Source organism: Capra hircus, chromosome 7 (assembly GCF_001704415.2).
Source record: "Capra hircus breed San Clemente chromosome 7, ASM170441v1, whole genome shotgun sequence".
Taxonomy (NCBI): Eukaryota; Metazoa; Chordata; class Mammalia; order Artiodactyla; family Bovidae; genus Capra; species Capra hircus.
Genome location: NC_030814.1, coordinates 91,386,819 through 91,408,405, shown reverse-complemented (window position 1 = coordinate 91,408,405; position 21,587 = coordinate 91,386,819). Strand labels below are relative to the sequence as shown.

The following is a 21,587-nucleotide window of genomic DNA, read 5'->3' as shown; positions in this document are numbered from 1 at the left end:
ACTAATTCGAGCTCAGACCTAAAAGGCTGATGCGTGCACACTTCATTTTCTGCAGTGAAGACGGAGCAGCCCTCTCATCTTCCCGGTTGGTAATCCCACTACAACGCCTGCCTGGGGAATTCTGTTCTTGGAAACGGAGCACAGGCCTGTGGAGGTGGCCCCTGCAGTCCCAGGCAAGCCCTGGACACCTGACTGAAGGGGGCAGCCAGCCTGGGAGACACAGAGGTGGAGAAGGTGTCTCCTGGAATACCGGCAGGCCCGGTCATGAGGCCCAGAATCAGAGCCTGATGCAGGCAAGATCCATCAGGAAAGCTGGAGAGAGAGACGTAGCTGCAGGAGGGGGTTGCGGAGCTTGGGGAGGAGGTCAAGGGAAAGGAATAGCTCAAAACCAAAGCAGCAGCACGTGATCTGAGCCAGGACTGGCTGCTGCTGGCTCTGATTTCAGGCCCTCCTGAGTCCTCAAATTCTACCTCATGGAGCTAACATTGATCAACATTTGGTAAATTCCCTCGCCCCAACACACACACATGATGGGATGATGGGATTACATATTCATGATCCAAAACCTAGTTTTTCCACCCAAAATGCCGTGCCCATTTTTTCATGTCAGTAAAGAGTGAACCTAATTTTGTGGCCACATAATATTCCATAGTCCACCCAATCCCCCAGTCATGGGTATAAATTTTCCTTGGTTAAAATCAATGAGGCAGCAGCTGGGGGCCAGCGTGCTCGAGGGAACAGCCCCTCTGATGCCACAGACCCTGGGGGCTGTGGAGGAAAGAGTGAGGGGGACCCTTCAGCCCTGACTGCCTGGAGCCAGGGTGTCCACAAAATTGATTCTTTAGACCAGGGACTGCAAACTCCCGTCGAGCCAACAGCAAATATTTTCCACTTTGCAGGTGAGATGGTCCTGTCACGCCTACTCAGCTCCACACCAGAATGCAAGCAGCCGCTGCACAGCATGTCAATGAATGGGTGCGCCGATGCCACCAGAACTCTACTTATCGGCACTCCCCTTGTGGCCCAGCGGTTGAGACTCGGAGCTCCCAAGGCAGGGGGCCTGGGTTCAACCCCTAATCAGCGAACATCCTGCAACTAAGACCTAGCACAGCCAAATACATAAATTACTTTAAAAACTATCAATGTGAAACGTGAGTTTCATCTAGTTGCCACGTGTCGCATATAACCTCTTTCGATTTTCTTTTCCCCCAGCTCTTTAAAAACCTAACCCTCGGCACTCCTCTGGTGGTTCAGTGGTTGAGACTCTGAGCTTCCACTGCAGGGGGCGCAGGTTCAATCCCTGGTTTGGGAAACTAAGATCCCACATGCCACGTGACGTGGCCAGAAGAACACAGACATCTAAGCATAGCTGTTTGCAGACAGTACCAAAAACAGTCAGCCAGCCAGGTTTCGTCTGTGGGCCCCGTTTGCTGATGCTGATCTGGAAGAAAGAACAGGCACGCCTGAAGTTCACACAGGCTGGCGAGCCTGGGCATTCAGCATTTCATGTGTCAACAGAGAGAATGACAGAAATGGGTCGATGGGGGGAGCGGGGGTTCACTGGGAGCCTGAGAAGATAATAAACCAGCAAGTAAAAGGGTCTCTAGAACCTGGGAAGTGGACGTTCTCCCCCTGGGCTGTGTCTGAGGAATGTGCTAGAAGGGGATACAGACTAGGGGGGCAGGCACTCAGGCTGCAAGGAGAGGCCCCAGCTCAGTGGGAAGGGGGCTCTGGCTGCCCCTCTACCCCACCCCCTCCCTTAAATCCACAGCCCTAGCACCACGGAACCTGAACAGTCCCCTGCCCCTGATACCTCAGCTTGTCATCTGCGAGGCCAAGCACCCAGGCAGCCTCTCCATCCCGGACTAGTTACAGGGCAGCGGAGCTCAGCGGGTCACCACCGAACAGCCCAGGAGCTGACATCAGGTGGACACAGATGGGCACCCCAGGGCCAGGGGCCACTCTTGCGGGGGCCCTACCCCAGCTGCCAGGCCCCTGGAACCCTGGGCCGGCTCAGAGCACCACACTGGTTCAGTAATTTCATGCTACGCCGCCCGGCAATGTAAGCGTGGAGCCCCATCTCAGGCTGCACCTCCCAGATGTCACTTGTTTGTGAACACATGGCTGAACCCAAAATTGCTTTTAATATCCGGGCGGTCCCCACTGGCTCCATGGCAGGGTTGGCTCCAGCAGTGCCTCCAGAACAAGCCCCCGCCGGGCTGACAACTCAATCCAGCGCCCGATGCAGCCAGGCAGCCCTGCACACGTGGAACTCTCGGCGACAATGCGAACACGCCCCGGGAGGTGTAATTATTCCTCTGGATCTAAGCGGACAATCCTGACGTCCCCACTTCTCCTCTTTTAGCCAAGTCAGACTCTCTGCCAAAGACACTCTCACCACAATTTTCTGAATTAAGTCTAAAAGCCCAACGCTTCACATCCCGGGGTGCCTCTCCAGTCTTCCTGGCTGCAAAGCCTATTTCCTTTTCTCAACTGCACTGACACAGCAAAGTTAGAGAGATCATTAGAAAAACAGCGATGAGCCAACCCGTCTAGACCGTGCTGTATAGCAGAGATGTGCCACAAGGCCACTCCCAGAGCTTAATTTTCTTAGTCTTTCACCCTCTTCCCCAATAGCTCAGTGGGTAAAGAATCCACCTGCAACGCAGGAGACGCAGGAGACGCAGGTCTGACCCTGGGTGGGGAAGATCCCCTGGAGGAGAAAAGGGCAACCCACTCCAGGTTTCTTGCCTGGAGAATCCCATGGACAGAGGAGCCTGGAAGGCTAGTCCATGGGGTTGCAGAGTTGGGCGCTACCGAGCGGCTAAGCACGCTCAGTCTTTCACCCCACTCAAACGTGAAATGAAACAGATGTTCCCTCTCACAATGGATCTCATTTAACCCTGTCTACTCCCAAGCTCCAGTCTGTGAACATCCTGAGAACCCTCAGTCTGGGCCTTCCTGCTCTTTGCCACATGTTGCACCTGGACGCCAACTCCCCTCCCCATGAGGCCGTATCTCCAGGCTATGATGCCCAATCATCACAGCCTAGACCCTCTTCTGCAAAGATCTGGGGTCAAAGGTGGACTGACCAAACCAGGATCTGGGCTCGGGGTTCTTCTGGTCCACACTGCCCCCACTTCCGTGTCTGGTAGAAACCCACCATGCTCCCTAACCCTAGGCCCTGACTCTGAACAGCTGAGTGATTCCATGTAAGACCCCCAGGGCTCTACTGAGAAGGCTGGTAGGAGGAACCCCGATTTCACTGAACAGGCAGTGAAGGGCCTCTCCTGTTCCTTGTGCTCAGCGCCAGAGTGAGATGTGTGCAAGGCTAGGCCCCTTTCTGCGTTGGAGAGATAAGATTCAAGCAGCTGAAACCTGAAAGCCGGGGCCACTCGGCCAGAGCCCAGCCGGATGGGTGGAGCTCACTGGCTTCCTCAGGGTGGTCACGGTGCCAGTCCTGGGAGGAAGGTCACTGGTCCCAGCTGCCAAAGAAAGGCTAGGCCTGCTACATGCCCAACAGCCCTCCTAGCAGCGTCCCCTTCCCAGGGACCTGCCCACTATCCAGCTGCTCCCTGGACACGCCACTGTGGGGCCCTGAGCCCCACTGAGCTGCCCATCAGAACCACAGATGGGTGCATGCGGGGGAAAAAAAGAAGCTGACAACAAGCACTCAGTTCAAGTGTCAGGTCTGCAGGCTGATTATCGTCCCTCTGGGGCAGGTCGGCAAAGTACTGCGGAAAACAAATGAGGCTCCTGGGCTCTGAGTGACCACTGCGGATGACGAGGCAGCAGGAAGCTCTTGGGCTCGAGCACAGGGCCTGCCCTGCCAGGGCGCTGCTCTCTCTTGCACGTGCACTCACACGCACACGCACTCACACGCACACGCGCGCGCGCGCACACACACACACTGCAGACTGGTAAAGACAGGCTCTGGGGCCAGAGCAAACCCCGCACCTGACCAAGAGGCCCCTTAAGAGTCAACTAACAAGGAACAAATCTTCCCTGGCCCCCAGATGGTGGGGGCAAACCTGGGCCTGCCAGGACAGAGGGAGCCCTGAGTCAGGCCTGGCCAGGCGCCGGCTGCTGCATACCACCTGACCTGCCCATGCCCTCTTCCCTCCAAGTGAGGAATGAGCTGAGGACATGTCTGCTGAGGATCCAGAAACAGACCCTGATGGAGAGTCTAAGCCCCAGGCTGAATATAAGTGGCTGTCACCGAGGCCCTGGGCTGGGAGGGCAGGTGGGTGGCTAGCGTGCACTCACCTGGGTGGCCACCTTGCCGTAATCGATCCACCGCAGTGTGGCAAAGTTGGTGGACTCGGCGCAGTTGAATCCGTGGTTGAAGCCAGCATGGTAACCATAGGGGAACGTGATCATGAACTCCCCCGCCTCCTGTGTGATCTGAGGAGGAAGGGGTGACAGGTGAGGGATGAGGCCCAGCCGGAAGAAACGCCTAACATGGGGCATCACAGACTAGCAGCAAAGCCACCAGGAGCCACTGAGGGGCCCAGGAGGGGAATGTGGGCTCCAGGACACCTCACCAGGCGTGGGGACCCGACTTCAGGAGCCAACGGAGTCGGCCAGGCGAAAGGCCAAGGTTCTACAGGCTGCAGCCTGGTTCTCACGGAGCTTGTAGAGCAGGTGAGGCGAGCGGCTGGGGTGGCTGCCAGCCCCACCGCTCACAGAGGCCCCACCGGGCCCAAGGGGACAGTCTGGACTCTCAGACAGGCGAGCTGCAGCACTGGGACGCTAGGTGCTTTCTGCTTGGCGTGGGGGGTGGCTTCTGCTTTGTAGACAGGTGGCTATCACACCTCCTGTCCACTGTGAGATGTTCCCACACGGCACCAGGGCTGCCAAGGTGGGCCGGTCAGCTCTGGGGAAGCTCAGAGGTCTGGGAGCTCAGGACACATGTGAGCCTGCAGCACAGTGTCCAGTCCTCGAGCGAGGAAGGAGTAGGCCCACTCATGAAACAGCCCCAGATCCTGGCCTGAGTCGCCCCACCACTGTGAGCAGGGCGCCTATCCACTAGATCCTAAGACGTAGGTCCTTCCAAGTGAGGACAGAGCGACTGAAGTGACGTGTCGGCGGGCTGGGAGGACACATGTCAAGGTCAGAAGCCCACAGGAGGAGCTGATGTTTCTAGGCATATTCAAAATGGTCTGGACAGCCAGTCTGGACAGCCAGACTCTGGTCCGGCCTCTGCATCAAAGACGCCAAACCCAGGAGCTGGGCATGAGGGGCGAGGGATGATGACACCACACAAAGGCATCCAGTACTGCCTCCCTGAGACTTGGAGGAGGAGGTGGGGGCTGCAGCCTCCTCCCCAGGGCCCTCCCCACTGACCGCCCCCAGCCATCAGCAGTCGTTCCAACAGCAGGCTGTTCTGAAAGGGATGAGAAGTAACAGCAGCGAGCACGTCCGCTCATGATGTCCTGCGATGCAAGGTGGAGCTGTTGGAATAGAGGCATGTGTAGGAGTGACCCGGAGGGCCATCATTTCCTGGATTGAGCTGGGAGCAGAGATCAGCTTGTCTAGAGTTCCAGGGACTGTGGCCCCAAACGTCGCCCCATCCCATCCTCCACGTCTCTCTAGGGTTTCACAGACACCGACCACATCGTCTGTACTCTGGGTCTGGCCTCTTCCGCTTGGCACATCCTCAGGGTTTATCCATCCCGGTGGGCACTCCGCTGTCTCCTTTTTGTTCCTACAGGGCCTCCTGTCACGAGGACGTGTCCTACTTGCGCATCTGGCCTCCTGCTGACAGGCCTGTGGCTGTTCCCTGGTCGGGATGCAGCGAGCAGAGCGGCAGGGCCAGTGGAACCACTTCTCCAGATGGTGCTGGTGTTTCTCCAGAGTAAACAGACACAGAGGGGGAACTGGGGCCCCAGGAAACTGCCCGGCGGCTTTCCATGACAGCTGCCCATCTTGCACCAACGTGGCAGTGACAGCGAGATCCCCCTGCCCCCTCAGCAGTGTCAGGAGTCTTTGTGGCCCAAGTGGGGGATACAGGCTCCAGCCCTGCCCCCAGGTTGGCAGGTGCCACCCACCACATCTGGTCCTGGTGTGTCTGGACCTGCCGTTGCAGGCGTGTGCCTCCTTTTGCCAAGTGTGTCTGTTCAATTTTCCTGCCCCACTTGGAGGCTGTTCACTGCTTTGTCACTGACTGTGGTTCTGCGCCCTGCTAATAACCCCAAGGAGACGAGTAGAAATCGCTGGATTTATCTAAGGAACTGACGAGGAGTCAAACCTCGGCAGGGGAAGGGGAGCGGTGGGAGGTGGTGGGGGGTGAGACGTCCAGAAACCAACCACAGAGTCAAAAATCAATCAAAACTGATGTAGCCTGGAGGAAAGCCAGTCCTTAAGAACACGCTGATATTTTTCTTTTCAAATAATGAATTGCACCAATCAAGGGAAGTCACTGTGCATTAAGTTATATTTTTAAATTCCAGTCCAAGTGACAGCTGTGTGCAGGGATGAAGCGACGGTAGGAGAGGGGGGAGGCGGGGACGGGCAACGTCCCCAGGACCAGTGGCCAGCATCCTCGGTCCTCAGGCAGGGCCCCCTGGGTTGGCTTCTGTCGCAGGACTCAGGAGTTCATGAAATGGTAAATAAACTCGGGTTTGGGGATGGCCTGTTAAACCCAGTTACTGATTTTCTCATCCTACTTGAGCTGATCCCAGAGAGTGCTGTCTCACTCTTCCTCTGATGCCTCTGAGCAACGCTGGTCTGCTCAAGCCTCAGGGAGGCAGTGGGGTCCCTGTCACCAAGCTGGAGGCCCCCGCCCGACCCCTCCCATAAATCAAGGCCCAGAAGGGAAGGTGTGCTCATTTGGAATGACAAGATTATGCTCCCATGAGAAAATCTACATCTCGGTGGCTCCACCTCGGGCCCATGGAGGCTGTCCTCCATGTCGCCGCCATCAACGTTAGCCTGACAATAAATTAGAAGGCATCAGGGATGATGGATCGGCCTTGAGGCGGAGCAGTCAGGAGGGGAGGGAGCTTGGGCCCCGCACGCCAGTCACAGGGGAAGCCTGGAGCTGGGCTGCCCCTCGAGCTCTCAAAGAATGAATGAGGAAGTCCGTGGCAGATCACAGAAACACACACTTTTAATTATTAAAAAGCTCCGCTATTGATCTGCTTTTTCTTCCAGAAGTAAATACCATTACAAAGATTTATAAGTGGAGTGTGGAGTGACTCTTTTACCAGGAATTCAGATGAGGGGCTACACGCGGAGCCCTGAGAGAGGTGTCTGTCCATCCCTGACTCTGCAGGGCCTGGAGCCTGGTCCCCAGGCCTGCAGCCCATGGAGGGCTCTCTGCTGCCGAACAAGGGCCTGGGTCCCACAGCCTCAGGGTGAAGCTCTGTCCTGGCCCCATGGGAGCCGGTATGGCCGCTGAGCCCCACCTCTCCTGGGTCACCAGCAGAGTGACCAGCAGGAGGCCACTGCCTGTGGGTCGTGCTTAGATATTTCACAAATGAGCTGCAGGACCACACTGGCACCGACCTGGGAGGATGGACAGCACCCACTAGCTGACTCCCACGACCAGCATCCCTCTCCAGGACGCAGGGAGTTGAGAATGTTCTGGACAAAGTGATGGGAAACAAGGACCTCTCAGTCTTGTGAGCAAGGCTGTGATCTGTCTGCACGGTTCCTGGTAACGAACAACGTTCCGACCAGAAGACAAAGGGGGCAGAGAGAAGAACAGGGACCCGCTACCTGAAGAGCGCGAGTGGCGGCTGCGGCCCTGGCAGGAAGGCCACGCCCCCATCTGCGTGGCGATGCTGCAGCTGCGTGCCTCAAACATCAGAACCAGTTTCCGACCTGCTGACATCCGGGCTAAGGCAGGCGTGGAAGTCTGCTCGCAGAGCTCGCTCTGTGCCTGACAGATCACTCTCTGGGGAGACCTGCAGGAGCTGGGCTGCCTCTGCCCTCAGGGCCATGGCCCACATGCCTTCCAGAAAGTTCCAGGCATGGGCCACTTGCCTGGACCCTTGTGTCCAGGAGACCTGTCTATGGGGAGGGACTGGCCTGGAGTGGCGACGGCTGGGCACACTCCCGGGACAGAGGCGCCCAGCCCCAGAGCTCAGTCCCTGTTGCCCACCCCACTCCCCCAGGTGGTGGGGTCCCTGCCAACTTAGCCCCCAGTGCAGCCTCACCCCTCACAGCCCCATGTGGACACCTTACAGGAAACTGCATGAGATCGCAGCTTTCATGCTGCGGGCGAGTCAGACGCTTCATTTCAAAAAAACAGGTATCCACTCCCTCTGGAGTGAGGCCGTCTGCCCTGGGCATGGGGCTCCCACAAAGGGGGGCCCAGCTCCTCAGCACTTCCTGCAGGGTCATCAGGAGCTGACCCCGCCATTCACTCCCCAGTCTGACCCTAGGACCAACAGATATTCGAGTCTGGGTTGGGAGGGGCCATGAGGGAAGCCCCTCCTGATACCCACCTCCACCCTCACCGCCACCGTGGAGGAGCTGATGGCCCAACAGTATGGCCCGACCCCAGCCTGCGGTCCTTCTAGAACCTTCTCCAGCGTGAAGACGCCAGTTTCCTGAGGTGCTCATGGTCAGCAGGGCCCGGGGCCCAGAAGCCAACCACTGGCAGGCTACATACCCACCCCTACATACCCGGCTGAACGGGATCCCGTACTTCTTGAGGATAATGGGCGAGATGAGGGTCATCTTGTGCCGAAGGAAGGCATCGCAGCCCTGGGAGCTTCCGGGGAAGAAGCCTGGAGCAGACGAGACAGTGTCAGCCAGACGGGGCGGGGTGGCCAGGCAGCCCTGTCCTCCTGTGGCCCCGTAGGCCACGCAGGGGCCCACCAGGCGGAATGTACCCACACACAGCACCACATTCGTGACTACAGACAAGGTGTGCGGTTGGGGCATGGCTGCCCACAGACTGCCCCCGACTCCGAGCTCCCCTCAGGCAAAACCCACTGGGGCCTCCACACGGTCACTTGGCCACACGAGAGAGCCGCCACGAGACAGGACAGCGGAGCTGCTCTCTAGAGCCTGACGAGTTGTGGGATGAGGAGTGAGTGGAGTGAGTGTGAGACCCCCCACTCACTGACCAAGTCCACAACAAAGAGGGGGGCTGCCTGAGTGGGCAAGGGCTCTCTACCCACATGGTCATATGACCCACCCACCTGTGGCCCAGACCCACAGGCATGGGGGTAGAGTGGGCGACCCAGGCCTGCGCCTCTATCTGTGCTCACAGCCCCTCTGCTTTCCGCCCCAGAGCGCGCCATGCAGCTAATTTAAAAGATGATCCGTGAGTCCACGGGAGGCCCAGACACCTAGACCCAGACACCAGGCTTCACCAGCACAGCTCAGCACTGTTCCCACATCACATGTTGGCTGAAACTCAAGTCACTAACAAGCCAGTCTCGTGGTTAAGGAAAAGCCAACCTCAGGTTCTGCCCATGGTGGCTGAGATTCTCACCCTAAACCGCACAGAGTGGGCACAGGAGGGCCACACGGCTCCTCGAGGTGTGAGACACGTCCCCAAGGCAGCAGCGTGAGGGGTGGCCCCGGGGCCCTTCCAGTGAGACCAGCCAGCACACATCCTTGATGGGCACGTGTGCACGTGCGTGTGTGCGTGTGTGCATGTGTCTGTGTGCACACATGGCCCCACCCACATGCCAAGGCTGGAGGAGGCTCCTGACGGCAGGGGCCCAGTGTGGAGGTTCTGGAAAGAGCCAGGACGACAGAATCCCACACTCTGCTCTGCACTAAAAGCATTTCCATTAGAGTTACGGCTGCCTGCCGCCCGGCCCGCCGCCCTCTCTGCAGTTCCTCTTTTTAATGCACAGTTTAAGTGGCTCTCATTAAAGCTCTAATAAAGGCGCACATTTTAAGTGATTAGCACCAATAATGCACCAACACATTAACGCTCTCCCCGTGGGCTGCACAACCCTCCCAGCGAGCCCATTCAGAGCGCAGCTATTCATTTTCCATATTAATTGCAACCCCCTTCCACCCATCTCAACAAAGCCGCCCAGGAGGCACGCCCCCAAAAAGTTTGGAAGGGACGCCCAGGAGGGCAGTGAGTCACCAGCCCTGGAGCCTCCTCCATCCTTCCTCTGAGGAGGGGAGAGCAGCCCGAGCGAGGGACTGTAGAGGAACCATGAGGTCCCCCACCCCTCCTCCGGATCTGCTGGCCCCTTTCCTGAATTCCAGGTGCAGCCTGACTTCACAAGGGCAGCCTTCCTGCTTGCTCACCCACCCATCCTCTCCCAGCCCTGGCCACCAAACCAAGCCATCCACAGATGCCCAGGCAGCGAGCCAGCATCCAGGTCCAGGCGTCAGAAAGGCCCTGGCAGCAGTTCCGGCTGCCTCCAGCTTCTCTAGTTGCTCAGATCACCCCACACTCTTCCAGTAGAGAAGGCACATTCAGGGAGAACAGCTGGGCGTGGCTAGCTGCAAACACCCTTGGCCCCCCACCAAACAGCAAGAGCAGAGATGCTGAAGACAAGGCCCAGGGTCCCCAGAGAGAGCACCTGTGCTGATGTTCCTGGCTCTGCATGTGGGGGCTGAACTATGGCTCCCCGAAGACGCCCACGCCCCGATCCCCGCAGCCCATGTAAGGTCCCCTCCTTGGAGAAAAGGGCTCTGAAGATGGGACCAAGTGCAGGCCCCTGAGGTAAGATGGGCCTGGACCCCTGGAGATGGGGACTGTGGCCTCCAGAAGGTCCTTCTAAGACGGGGGCAAGGGCAGCCCAGCCACAGCAGCAGAAGCCATGGGCCAGCGAGACAGGACGAGAGCGACGGGGCCCGGGTCCAGGACGGGGCACCTCCAGGAGTCAGAGAGGCCAGAGATTGGGTTCTGCCCGACCCTACCCCACCAAGGGGGCCTCAGGAAGGAGCCAGCCCGCTGACGCCCGACCTCAGCCCCAGGAGGCTCGCTGTAGATGTCTGACCTCCACAAGCGTGAGAACACAAGTCTGGGGGGGTTTAATCAGGACTTTTTTTAAAAGTGTAGTTTAAGGTTCACAGCAAAATTGAGGGGATCTGTGTTGTTTTAAGTCACTGAGTTTGTGATGCGTTCGTGCTAAGTTGTGTCTGACTCTTTGTGACACCAAGGACTGCAGCCTGCCAGGCTCCTCTGACCATGGGATTCTCCAAGCAAGAATACTGGAGCGGGTTGCCACTTCTTCTCCAGGGGATCTTCCCTTTCCCACCTGGATGGAACCTGGGTCTCTCTTGTGTCCTGCACTGGCAGGCGGATTCTTTACCACTAGTGCCCCCTGGGAGTTTGTGGTAATTTGTTACATCAACCAGAAGCTAATACAACAGGAAAAGACATTTTTAATTGGCATTTTAAAAAGTCAGATAATGGGAAAAAAATCTAATTTGGCTTTCCCTTTACATCTTAGGAAGTAAGCGCAATTGGCCTTTGCCAGGACTGCCTGTCCTGTAGTTTCCACCAGAAGAAACATGCTCCCCAAAGTGGGAATGGCATGGAGGCCGGTGGCAGGCCATCAGGGAGCCTCGTCAGCACCAAGCCATGGCTTTGGAAGGTTCCACGGCCTGAGGGTACGGGCTGCCTGCTGCTGCCACAGAGGTCAGGGTGGCCAGAGGCCCAGCGCTGTCTAGAGGCAGACCCTCACCCCCACCTGGATGCAACCTGTGCAGGAGGGGCCGCTCTTGGCTGTGGAGCAAGGGCTGATGGCTGGGCCAGGCATCTGTTACTGTCTGTCCAGCACCGACAGCCATCCACCCTCATGACACAAGAGCCTCCGTGGGGACAGGGCAGGCCCATGGTGAGAGTGACTCAGGGCCATGGCCTGGCCCTCTGGTGGGGCACACAGAGGCCTCAGGGCCTCCCAGCCAGGGTGTCTGCTTATCTTGAAGGATTCCATGCCCTGAGGGCCTTCCTATATCCAAGTGGTCAGTGGCCCCCTGTCCGGACACAGCCCAGGACCCTCTCTGATAAACCCGGTCAGCCCAAGAGGCCCCAGCTACGGCCTCAATGCAGATAGCGGGACATTGCTGAGGGAGCCCAGGCAAACCAATCCTGCATGGACAGCCGACAGCCCCACGGCGCCCCCTCGGCCGTGCAGCACTGTGAGGACCTCCGAACTGAACTTCTCATGTAAGGCTCCACCAAGACAGAGGAGTGTGGGATGGAGCCCCAGGAGCTGGGGGGTGGGGGCGAGAACACTGGCTGCCTCTAGCCTGCAAAGCCTGGGGTCACATCCCACACTCCATGCCCAGAGTCTGGAAAACCAGAGTGTGAAGCACCAACGCTCGTGCAGCGTGCGTCAAGCGACAGACCCACGGGGGGAACCAGGGCCTGACCCAGAGGGAGCAAGCAGGCACAGCGCGGGACACCAACACCCAGACAACAGCGGGGAGCTGGGGAGGGTAGGGCTGCCAGCCCGCCGCCCACCCAGCTCCGGGGCCCCGGGCACCTACCGATGGCCAGCCGCTCCAGGCGCTTGCCGTGCTCCGGGGGAATGGCATACCTACGAGAGAAGGCAGGCATGTCAGAGTTGAGGGCGTGTGTCCAGGTGGATACCTCCATTTTCAAACAAATGTGGGGTCTGTCCTTTGTCCAAAGGAGGAGGGAGGGTGGTAAAGCGTCCGACTACAGTCATCAGACCATCTGCCTCCAGACCTGTTGGGAAAAACTCCAGACAGTGGCTCTCAAGCCAGCGATCCTCCCCGCAGGGGACACCAGGCCACGTCTGAGACATTGCCAGTTGTCACCACTGGGTGGGGGGGGGGTCCTGGCAGCGAGGGGTGGGGGCAGGGATACTGCTCCATGCCCCCCACCCCCGCAGAGAGTGACCTGCCCAAGGCCGCAGTGCGGAGGGGAGGGGGACTGTGCTCCTGAATAAGCCCGGCAATACCTGGAACTCTAGAACAAGACCCTATGAGGGTGCATCCCCCCTACCCCACCCCACCCCCGGAGCAGGAAGCCAAATGGGGGAACCACAGGGAACACTGAAGATCGCCCAGACATGGCGGCCAGCTGAACCCACCCCAATGGAGAGGTTTATCACTGCTTTAATAAAATAAAAGGGGGCGAGGGGAGGAGGTAGGTGAACGCTATGCCACCTCGTTTATCCAACAGGATAAAAACAATGAATTTACGAGCATGCTCGGGGCCCTGGAGGCGGCAGCTGTGGCACCTGTAATTCTGCTGTCATCAGAGAATTTCCCATTATCTGGACAAAGAGGAGGTGACTCTTTTTTTAAACGGCCTTTTATCGCTTACATAAAGATGATCAAAGTTAATCCCAATCCAAGGCACCTTGGTGGGATTAATGTCACCCCCCACAAACAGCAGAATGAAACATTCCGTCCCTTCTGGGAAGATGCCCAGGGCCGGGAAGGAACTAATTTACGGCTCCAAGGCTGTGATGATTAATGCAATATCGCGGGTCTACAATGCTGCTTTCACTTAATTACCGCCTGTAATTGGGAGTTGTAAAGATAAGATTAATTGAATCTGGTGGATGTTAAAAGTTGAATATGTTGGCACGTGGCTCTTCTGTTATCAGAAAGTACAGACTGCAGGACGCGGGCCGAGTGTTCAGAAGGGCAGCCCCTGGAGAGAGGAGAAAGGACTCATGGACAGAAGCCAGCAGCCACGGGGACGTCTGTACTCTGACAGCCAAGAGCACATGGCGCCTGCCACGAGGCAACCACCGGGCGACCCCCTCGGGGTGCTGAGAGGCCCCAGAGCTACCCCCTCCCGCCTCCAGGGACCCTGAAGGATGAAAACCTCCGTCATCAGGGGAGGGCAGGGTGCTAGTCCTGACTACGTAAGCGCTGAGTGTGGACCATCCATACAGAGGGCAGGGAGGGTGTCTGAGGCTTCATCCGTGCAGCCATGAGGCTCCCCGAATTCTACTGGCTGTGGCAATGTAGGTGCCCACCGAGCCCCTACCCAGCCACAGCCCTCCCCTCTGGGGCCCCCGAGCAAGGGCAGTGCAATGGAGGTCCAGGTGAGTGGGCCACAGGACTGGCCTCCCTTGCAGAGCAGACATTCACCACTGGAGGAAAGTCCCCAAATCAAGGGGCTTTCATGGCAGAACCTCATGGGGTCTCCAGCCAGGGCCCAGGCCATGTTACATCATCACAGCCCCACCCAGCATCACACCACCGGGTTGGGCTCGGGTCTGGGAGGAGAAAAAAGAAAGGAAGAAGGCAGAGGGGCTCCTTGGGTTGAGCCGGGCTGCTTACTCACCCTCGAGGTAGCAAGCATCTGTCTGGCTATTAGAGAGCAGGTTCTGGGGCCATAAAACAGAGTCAGCTTTATTGGTCACCAATATGGGAGCAGTCTGTCCTGCTCCCCAGGAACCCTGTCCCCAACACAAGGTCAAACCTCACGGCCAAAACCAATCCGCTCTGCCCGCCTGTGATCCCAGGCAGCTGCTCTCTGGACATGGCAGCCCTGGTCACTTGGGTGGCAAAGGATGCATGCCTATTTTGATGGACAGACTGTCTGTCTGAGGACCACATCCGCCTCACAATTGGGCTGGTGTGAGGTCTCCCGGCTGGCAGGCGGCCCTACCCCAGCCCACACCCAGGCCCCCTTCATTCCCCAATCCTGCTCTCTGCCAGCATGAGCGCCCCTCCCCAGCAAGGCTAGTTTTCTGCAAGTCTTGCTACACTACAGCCATCTCCCTGGTCCAGTAGCCCCTCGCTCCTCCCGGGGGGTAGGGTCCAGTCGCAGACGGCCCAGTCACGGCAGAAGAGCCTGAACAGGCTGGACAGGATCGGGTAGCGCCACTCCCAGAATCTGGGGACCACTGGGAGGGAAAACAGACCGGGGGTTTAGGGGACGGAGTCGGAAATAGGGGAGCTCCGTGGGGGAGGCTGCAGAGGGACAGGCCACCTGCGGAGGGGGCCACACTGGTTCCTCCACCCACAGCATGGGGAGCCTCAGTCCTGAGGCCAGCCAGGCAGGTCCCTCTGGACCTTCCCACGTGTTTTCCCAGCCCTTCCTATGCACCCCTCTTCCTCCACCCTTTCTCTCTGGTGGTGACAGTTCTTATACAAAGTACTCTGGCCAACACTCAACCAGAAAGTTGTGGAAAATTCAGTGCTCTTGGCTTGGTGGCCCTTGCAACCACAGGCACGGGACCCCACGAGGCTGCAGCAGGGCCTGACAGGCTCCATAACTCCAGGTTTAATGTTGTGGAATCGCTGAGGAGGCCGAGAGAGACGAATTCGGGCACTGTTTGCCAGATGCCTTTTTCAAAAAGGCAGTCTTCTGTATCAAGGGCTTCAGTGAGACAATAAAATGGTTTCTGATCTGCTGCATAGCCATGGAGGTGATGGGAAAGACCAAGCCAGGTCTCTCTGGAGCTGGCTCCCAGGTGGGGACACAAGATGTGTGCAAAGCCACATGACAGTGACGAGACAAGCCCAGTTCCAGCAGTTTCACTGTTCAAGTGACTGGCTGACGAGGACAGATGTTTCTGGGAACGATGGTGATCATGGCCCAGATGTCATGATCCAGAAGGAAGCGGCCCCCTGGTCTGGGGAGAGACAGGGGAGCTGCACCACAAGGTGGGCATCTGCCAGCCTCTCCTCTAGGTTCTTCTTTTACAACTGAGGCCTGGAGGAGTGGGTACACACCCCTCGCCTCCAATCACAGCCACCCCCAAAAAGGCAATGCAGAAACCACACACCTGGCATAGGGTGAGAGGGAGGCCTGGGGCCATGGCTACCAGCAATCACATCTGAGATCCACATCCTGACATGGGTGTGGGGGTTGGACATGCTTACGGGGGCCAGGGACACACTGAGACTGGACGACAGAGGTGGGCATCCCACAGGCCCTGCTGAAACCAAGCCGAGTCTAGGTAGGAAGCTGGGGCTCCTGGGTGCTGGTGGACAGAGGCCTCAGTCCAGCAGGAGAGTGGCTCTTGAGCCCAGGAACACAGGGCAATCGAAAGGAAATGCCCTCTGCGGGCAGCTCTCACCTTGGGCCGGGGATGGGCCGCCTGCATTCCTGCAGAGACAGCGGGCCGGAGAGTCTTCCCGTCCGCAGCAAAGGATGCTATTAATAGTGTCATTTTCTTGGTGTTTTGTTTATTCCCCTGGAATGGCTTGATGGATGTGAATAATTATCAGACTATAAAAGCCAGCAAATGTGCTATTTTCTATCGCTCTAAATCATCAAACAAATAAAGTGTGAAACAGCATTTTTGAATATAATTTTCCCCTCTAATGGCTTAGAATTATTATCAAGAACAATGAAAATAAATAAGCAAACGCCTTGTGAGTTAAAAATTAAATGAGTGTGTCAGGAAGAGGAACACAGGCCGTCGTGGGGAGTAGGGACCTGCTCAAGGGCCATCACTTCTGCCGACGGAACAAGTGGCTTCAGGCCACAAGGGTACCCGGGCCTCTCTGGGTGTGGACTCCCGGCACCTAGTGCCCTCTGGCCCGGGAGTGGGCGCCTGGGATCACCTCCCTGGAGGGACGGCTACACTGGCAGGTGTGCACCACAGCACCTGTGTGTCCAACTGACCCCCAAAGGTCCAGGGAGTCATGTGCCACTGCCCTGGGACAGCCACATGAGACCTCAGAAGATAAGGCAAGTAGGGGGCTGGCCTCTGCCCCTCCTCTTCCGGGCCATGGACAGACAACGACAGGTGGGTACTGCCTCTCAGACCAGCAGGAAAACCTGAGGTCATGGGACAAATTCTCAGGACAAGGAACACCCACTCCAGTGGGAGAGAGTGTACCCCCACAGGGCCCACTGGCTCAGCTGGCTGCCCACCCTGGACTGCAGGGCCCGGCAAGAGGGGATCGAGTTCCCTGTGAGCAGGGCACATTGCCATGGCAACAAGGTAATTCCCACATGCTCCTGCCAGCTGCCAGGGTAACGAGACTTGAGGGGGCTTGCCTCTCACACCCTGTTGCCCATTCCCGAGGCACCCGGCCTCTGCCCAGGCCTGCAGGACCATCCTGCTTAGAGCCAGGGTGGAAGCACCATGACACGGATGGTATCTGTTCCCGGAGATGCGTGTGACTTCGCTGGTGACACAAGTGCTCAGGATTTCTTCCATCACTGGCCTGACAGCTCCCCCCAGCATGAGGCTCAGCTTCCCCCTTCCTCTCTGCCAAGGAACGTGAGCCAAGAGCAGGGGTCCAGCCAGGAGCCCTTTGGAAATGTCAGTTCAGGCCGATGCGAGTCGGAGGGCGAGGAAGTTAATTTCACAGAGTCTGCACAAGGTCGGGGCAGACAGGCCCCTCGCCGTCTAACAGGCTGTAATGACAGGAACAGAAACAAGAAGGCAGAGTCCAGGGAAGTGCCGAGACCACGCCTGCTCGAGGCACGAGCCAGCCACCCGCACGCGCCCTGGGAGACCCGGGCAGCTCCCAACGCCAGCGGCCCCAGAGCCCCACGTGCTGGCCCGACAGAAGAGCTGTGTTTACTGTGATCCTCAAGCACAAAGCCCATCATGGCCCGTGCCCTCTCCAGCCACACCGTCAGTTGGACAGTCTCAGCTCACTGCCCTGTGGTCTGGGTGGGCCAAACAGAAGACCCTGGTCACAGAGCAGGGTTCCCCTCACACTCCCAGCTACCCAGGCACCATCTCCACGCTGGTTAGAGATGAGCCCGGCCAGAGCAGCCACGTTCCACTCCTCAGCAGTGCAGAGCCAAGTGGCCAGAGAAACACAGTTACCCCGAATGTGATTACCACAGAGATGAGCCACACGGAGATGAGCCACAGAGACTTGCTCTACCGACCCATCCCTGAACTTCAGATGACTTTCATTTATATAAACTTCCAAACATCCAGCACAAAAAATTCTTAGCTATCTAGAACTGGAAGGGACCTTCCCACGGTCACACTTCACCGGGGTGAGGCAGGAGAGGCACCCCAGAAAGTCGGGGCAAAGCGGTCCACAGTACTGTAATGAAGATGCTGGCCAGGGGAGAAGCCGACAAAAAGATATAAGGGGAATAATGGTCAACAGGGAGGAGACACACTTCTCACATAAAGTAATACGACCTTCTAAGAGAGCGAGCTGGGAAATTAAGAACGGAATAGTCCAGGGACTTCCCTGGTGGGTCAGTGGTGAAGAATCCACCTGTTAATGCAGGGGACACAGGTTCGATCCCTGCTCTGGGAAGACCCCACGTGGTGTGGAGCAACTAAGCCCTGAAGCCACAACTACTGAAGCCGAGCGCCCTCGAGTCTGTGCTCTACAAGAGAAGCCACTGCAACGAGAAGCCTGTGTACCACGATGAAGAGTAGCCCCGGCCCGCCGCAACTAGAGAAAGCCTCCTTGCAGTAAGAAAGAAGACCCAGCACAGCCAAAAAGCAAAGAAAAAAAATTAAAAATTAAATAAAACGTTTTAAAAAAAGAACTAAACAGTTAAGTGAGGGTGCAGAATTAAAAAAAAAAAAAATCAGTACACAGATAGCCAGGCTTCGTCTGTACTTTCTCAGAAGACTATAAAAACCACTAAGGTAAACCCTCTCCTTTGTCTAGGGTCCAGAAGCAGGAATTCTTGACTGCAAACGAGGGCAAACAGAAACCTGGGCAGGCCCCCGCCCCTCACAGAATCCCCAGTCTGGCGCAGGAGACTGGCAAGCCCTCAGCGAGGCCCGCCCGGAGCAGGCCAGGGCAAGACGCGCACAGGCAGAGCTCAGAGATCTGGCGCCCTTAGTTCCAGGCCACCGTGATAAACTGAGCCGTGTGAGGTTTTGGTTTCCCAGTGCATAAGAAAAGGTACATTTAAACCGTACCCTTACTGTAGTCTATTAAGTGTACAGTAAGAGCATTATATCTAAAAAAATACTGCACATACCTCAATTTTAAAATGCTCTCTTACTCTAAAGTGCTAACCATCACTGGACAACATACGGTTACCACAAACCTTCAATCTGTAAAAAAGTCGAAGCATCTACGAAGCACAATAAAACAAGGCGAGCCTGTACCACAGAACGCCCCCATGCCCCCAACCTTGTCCTTCAGTGAAGGAGGCAGTAACGGATGTGATCACAACAGTGACTCCAGAGCGCATACAGGCAGGCTAGTCTGCCAGGTACAAGCGGGCGGCCTCATTGTGATGGTTCAAACGTGAAAGGCACGTTACTAGCAGTCACACTGACAGGAGGGCTAAAGGGGGACAAGCGACCGCCCGGCACCAGGCAGGAGAAATGAGAGACGCGAGAGAGGCAGACAGGCTCGCTCACCCCTGAAACACGAGGGAGCGGGTCCGAAGGCTGGGCAGACGGACAGCCCTGGGAACACCGGGATGCCCGGGCTCCCCTGCCTTCCTGGGAGGGCAGGGCCGAAGAGCTGCCACCAACCCCATCCGCCTGGGCAGGTGGGAGAGCTCCTGCTGGCATGGGGAGCGGGGACTGAGCCCTTTCTAAACACTCAGAAGAGCAGGGAAGTACACCTCCAGGTCAGACTCCAGCCCAGGTTGGGGGGTGGGTAGGGTGGGGGTCCCCACCGAGGGACCCCCCCCTCCCCTCCTGGAGCACCACTGTGCAGAGCCGTAGGCCGGGCGGCATGGCTCCCTGAGAGTGACTGAAACTGCCTGACAGCGAAGGAAAGGACGGCGGCCCTGCTTCTATCAGGAGCTCCCATCTCAGGCTCCGAGGTGCAGCCTGCACGAGGAGGCCGCCCCCCTCATCTGTCCCGGAACTGGGGCCCTTTATGTGACAGATACAGACACTTGCTGGGGAGATAGGATCAGCCAAGGACCTAGGAGGATTGTCCCCAGGATAGAACCTCACTGAGCTGCGGGCGGTTTTATCTTTAATGGATCGTTTAACGGGACAATAGACGATGGAATCTGGTGTCTCACGCCAGCAGTGTCAGTGATTTCAAATAGTGACATTTTCATTGAGACGAGCATGAGATAAACAGAGTCCTGGGAGCATCTGCTCTGAGAAAATGCGGAGCCTCAGGTGGGGACGCCAGCCCGGGGGACGCTCTGCAGGCGGAGGGGCCGCCCAGGCCTGCACACTCGCCCCGTGAGCAACCAGGGAACCTGGGGGTGGGTCAGCACCTCAGTGACCCCCAGCCCCAGGGCCCAGTTCACAAGAGCCAGTCACCACTTTTATTAAGGAGCAGGCTTTACAAGGCAAGTGTTAAAGGCAACTAAACGCTGAATTGGAGGCATCTGATCTCCAGCCCTAGTCTATTTCAGGTCCTTGAATTATTTTTGTTATACAACAGGACCAAAAAATGCCAAGTCACATGTGAGCTGGGTTTCAACGTTGCTTTTGAAGCTGTGGGGGCCCTTCTCAGGTAAGGTTTTAAAGGCGAGCCGATCAGTACAGCCTCAGGTCAGAGTGGAAAGAGGGCCTCGTGCTGCCAGTGACGGGGGGTCAATTTGTGGGGACACAGTGCCAGTGAGCATCCAATCCCACCGGAAAAGCCACCGCCATCTCCCCCTTGAACTGGCCTCAACTGCAGATTATAAAACCAGGAGGCAGCCTGCCAGCATGCTGAGGCCCATGGCCTCTGCTCCAGTGGGGCACAACCCTCCCTCCTCGATTTATTTCTGCAGAAACACACAGGAAGGTATGAACAGGAAAGAACAGAGGGAGGTCCACAGAGCGCAGGAGCATCTGCAGGGCAGGACTTGGACATCACAGGCCAGGCCAGGGTGTGGGGGGAGCTGGCGGAGCTGGAGAGGGTGCCCAGGGGTCCAGGTCTGTCCTCGAGCTGCGAGAGCCAGGGCGGCCTCGAAGTGGCTCCAGCCTATTCACGTGCGGGGACCCTGGTGCTTCGGGAGAGTTAGAGCACACAGGCCAAGAGGAGCCGCAGAGAGAGCACCTTCAGCTCGTCTCCCGCCAGCCACGTGAGCCTGCCGGTCGCGCAGCCCTGCTTCCACCTCCTGCTGCTGTGCCCACGTGAGGGGAAACTCGTCCTCAGCCAGGTTCTGAAGCAAAGCTAACGAAGACGCCCTCAGCTCAGATTCGCAGGGATCTCCCTTCCAGGGAGCTGAAAGCGGCCAACAGCAGAGAAGTTTGCCATGGAAACGAGACCCAGCACACAGAGCCGGATCTACAGGATGGGTGGGAGGGTGAGTGACTTCTGGGGCCAAGACCATGGAGGTTTGAACCAACCTCTAATCCAAACACTGCTGGTGGGGGCATCTCAGGATGGACAGATGCCCAGCGACGACATTTCTCTAGAACCAACGGTTTCTTAGAGCGACTAGCCTGGTGCCCCAGCCTGGAGTTCTGGGTGGGGGGGTTGGCCCCTGCTACCCTAAAGCAAAAGCATAACGATCACTCAAACAGCCTGAGCCAGCACAGCCTTGGCCGTTCCAACCCCAAAGCGCCCACTCTGAACAAAAGACTCCAAAATGAAGGACCATCTGCTCCTGCCAGACCAAGCGCGCAGGCTGTGCGACGGGCCAGCCACGCCTGCAGCCATGAGTAACAGACAGGAGATGGCTGTGCCCACAGAGGCAGGCCGGCCTGCCCAGGCAGCAAGGGCTAACCCCAACCTGCCAGACCAACCCCCACGGCCTCCCTTCCACTGCTAGCGTCCCCCAGGCCGGAGGGCTCTTTCTGGAATCGTGGGGTAACTCCCTACTCAGGGCCCTCCCATCTCTCTGCTCCTGGTCTGCCTGC

General features: G+C 57.6%; 1 protein-coding gene across 1 annotated transcript in view; it reads right to left on the bottom strand.

Annotated features, from left to right (window-relative positions):
* Positions 1-21,587, bottom strand: part of KDM4B (lysine demethylase 4B) — a 118,671-nt gene that overhangs the window by 43,307 nt on the left and 53,777 nt on the right. The window contains exons 7-9 of the mRNA XM_018050893.1: positions 12,427-12,476; positions 8,635-8,738; positions 4,267-4,404 (exon numbers count right to left, since the gene is read on the bottom strand). Coding sequence (XP_017906382.1) covers positions 4,267-4,404; positions 8,635-8,738; positions 12,427-12,476 — 292 coding nt within the window. The remainder of the gene's footprint in view (positions 1-4,266; positions 4,405-8,634; positions 8,739-12,426; positions 12,477-21,587) is intronic.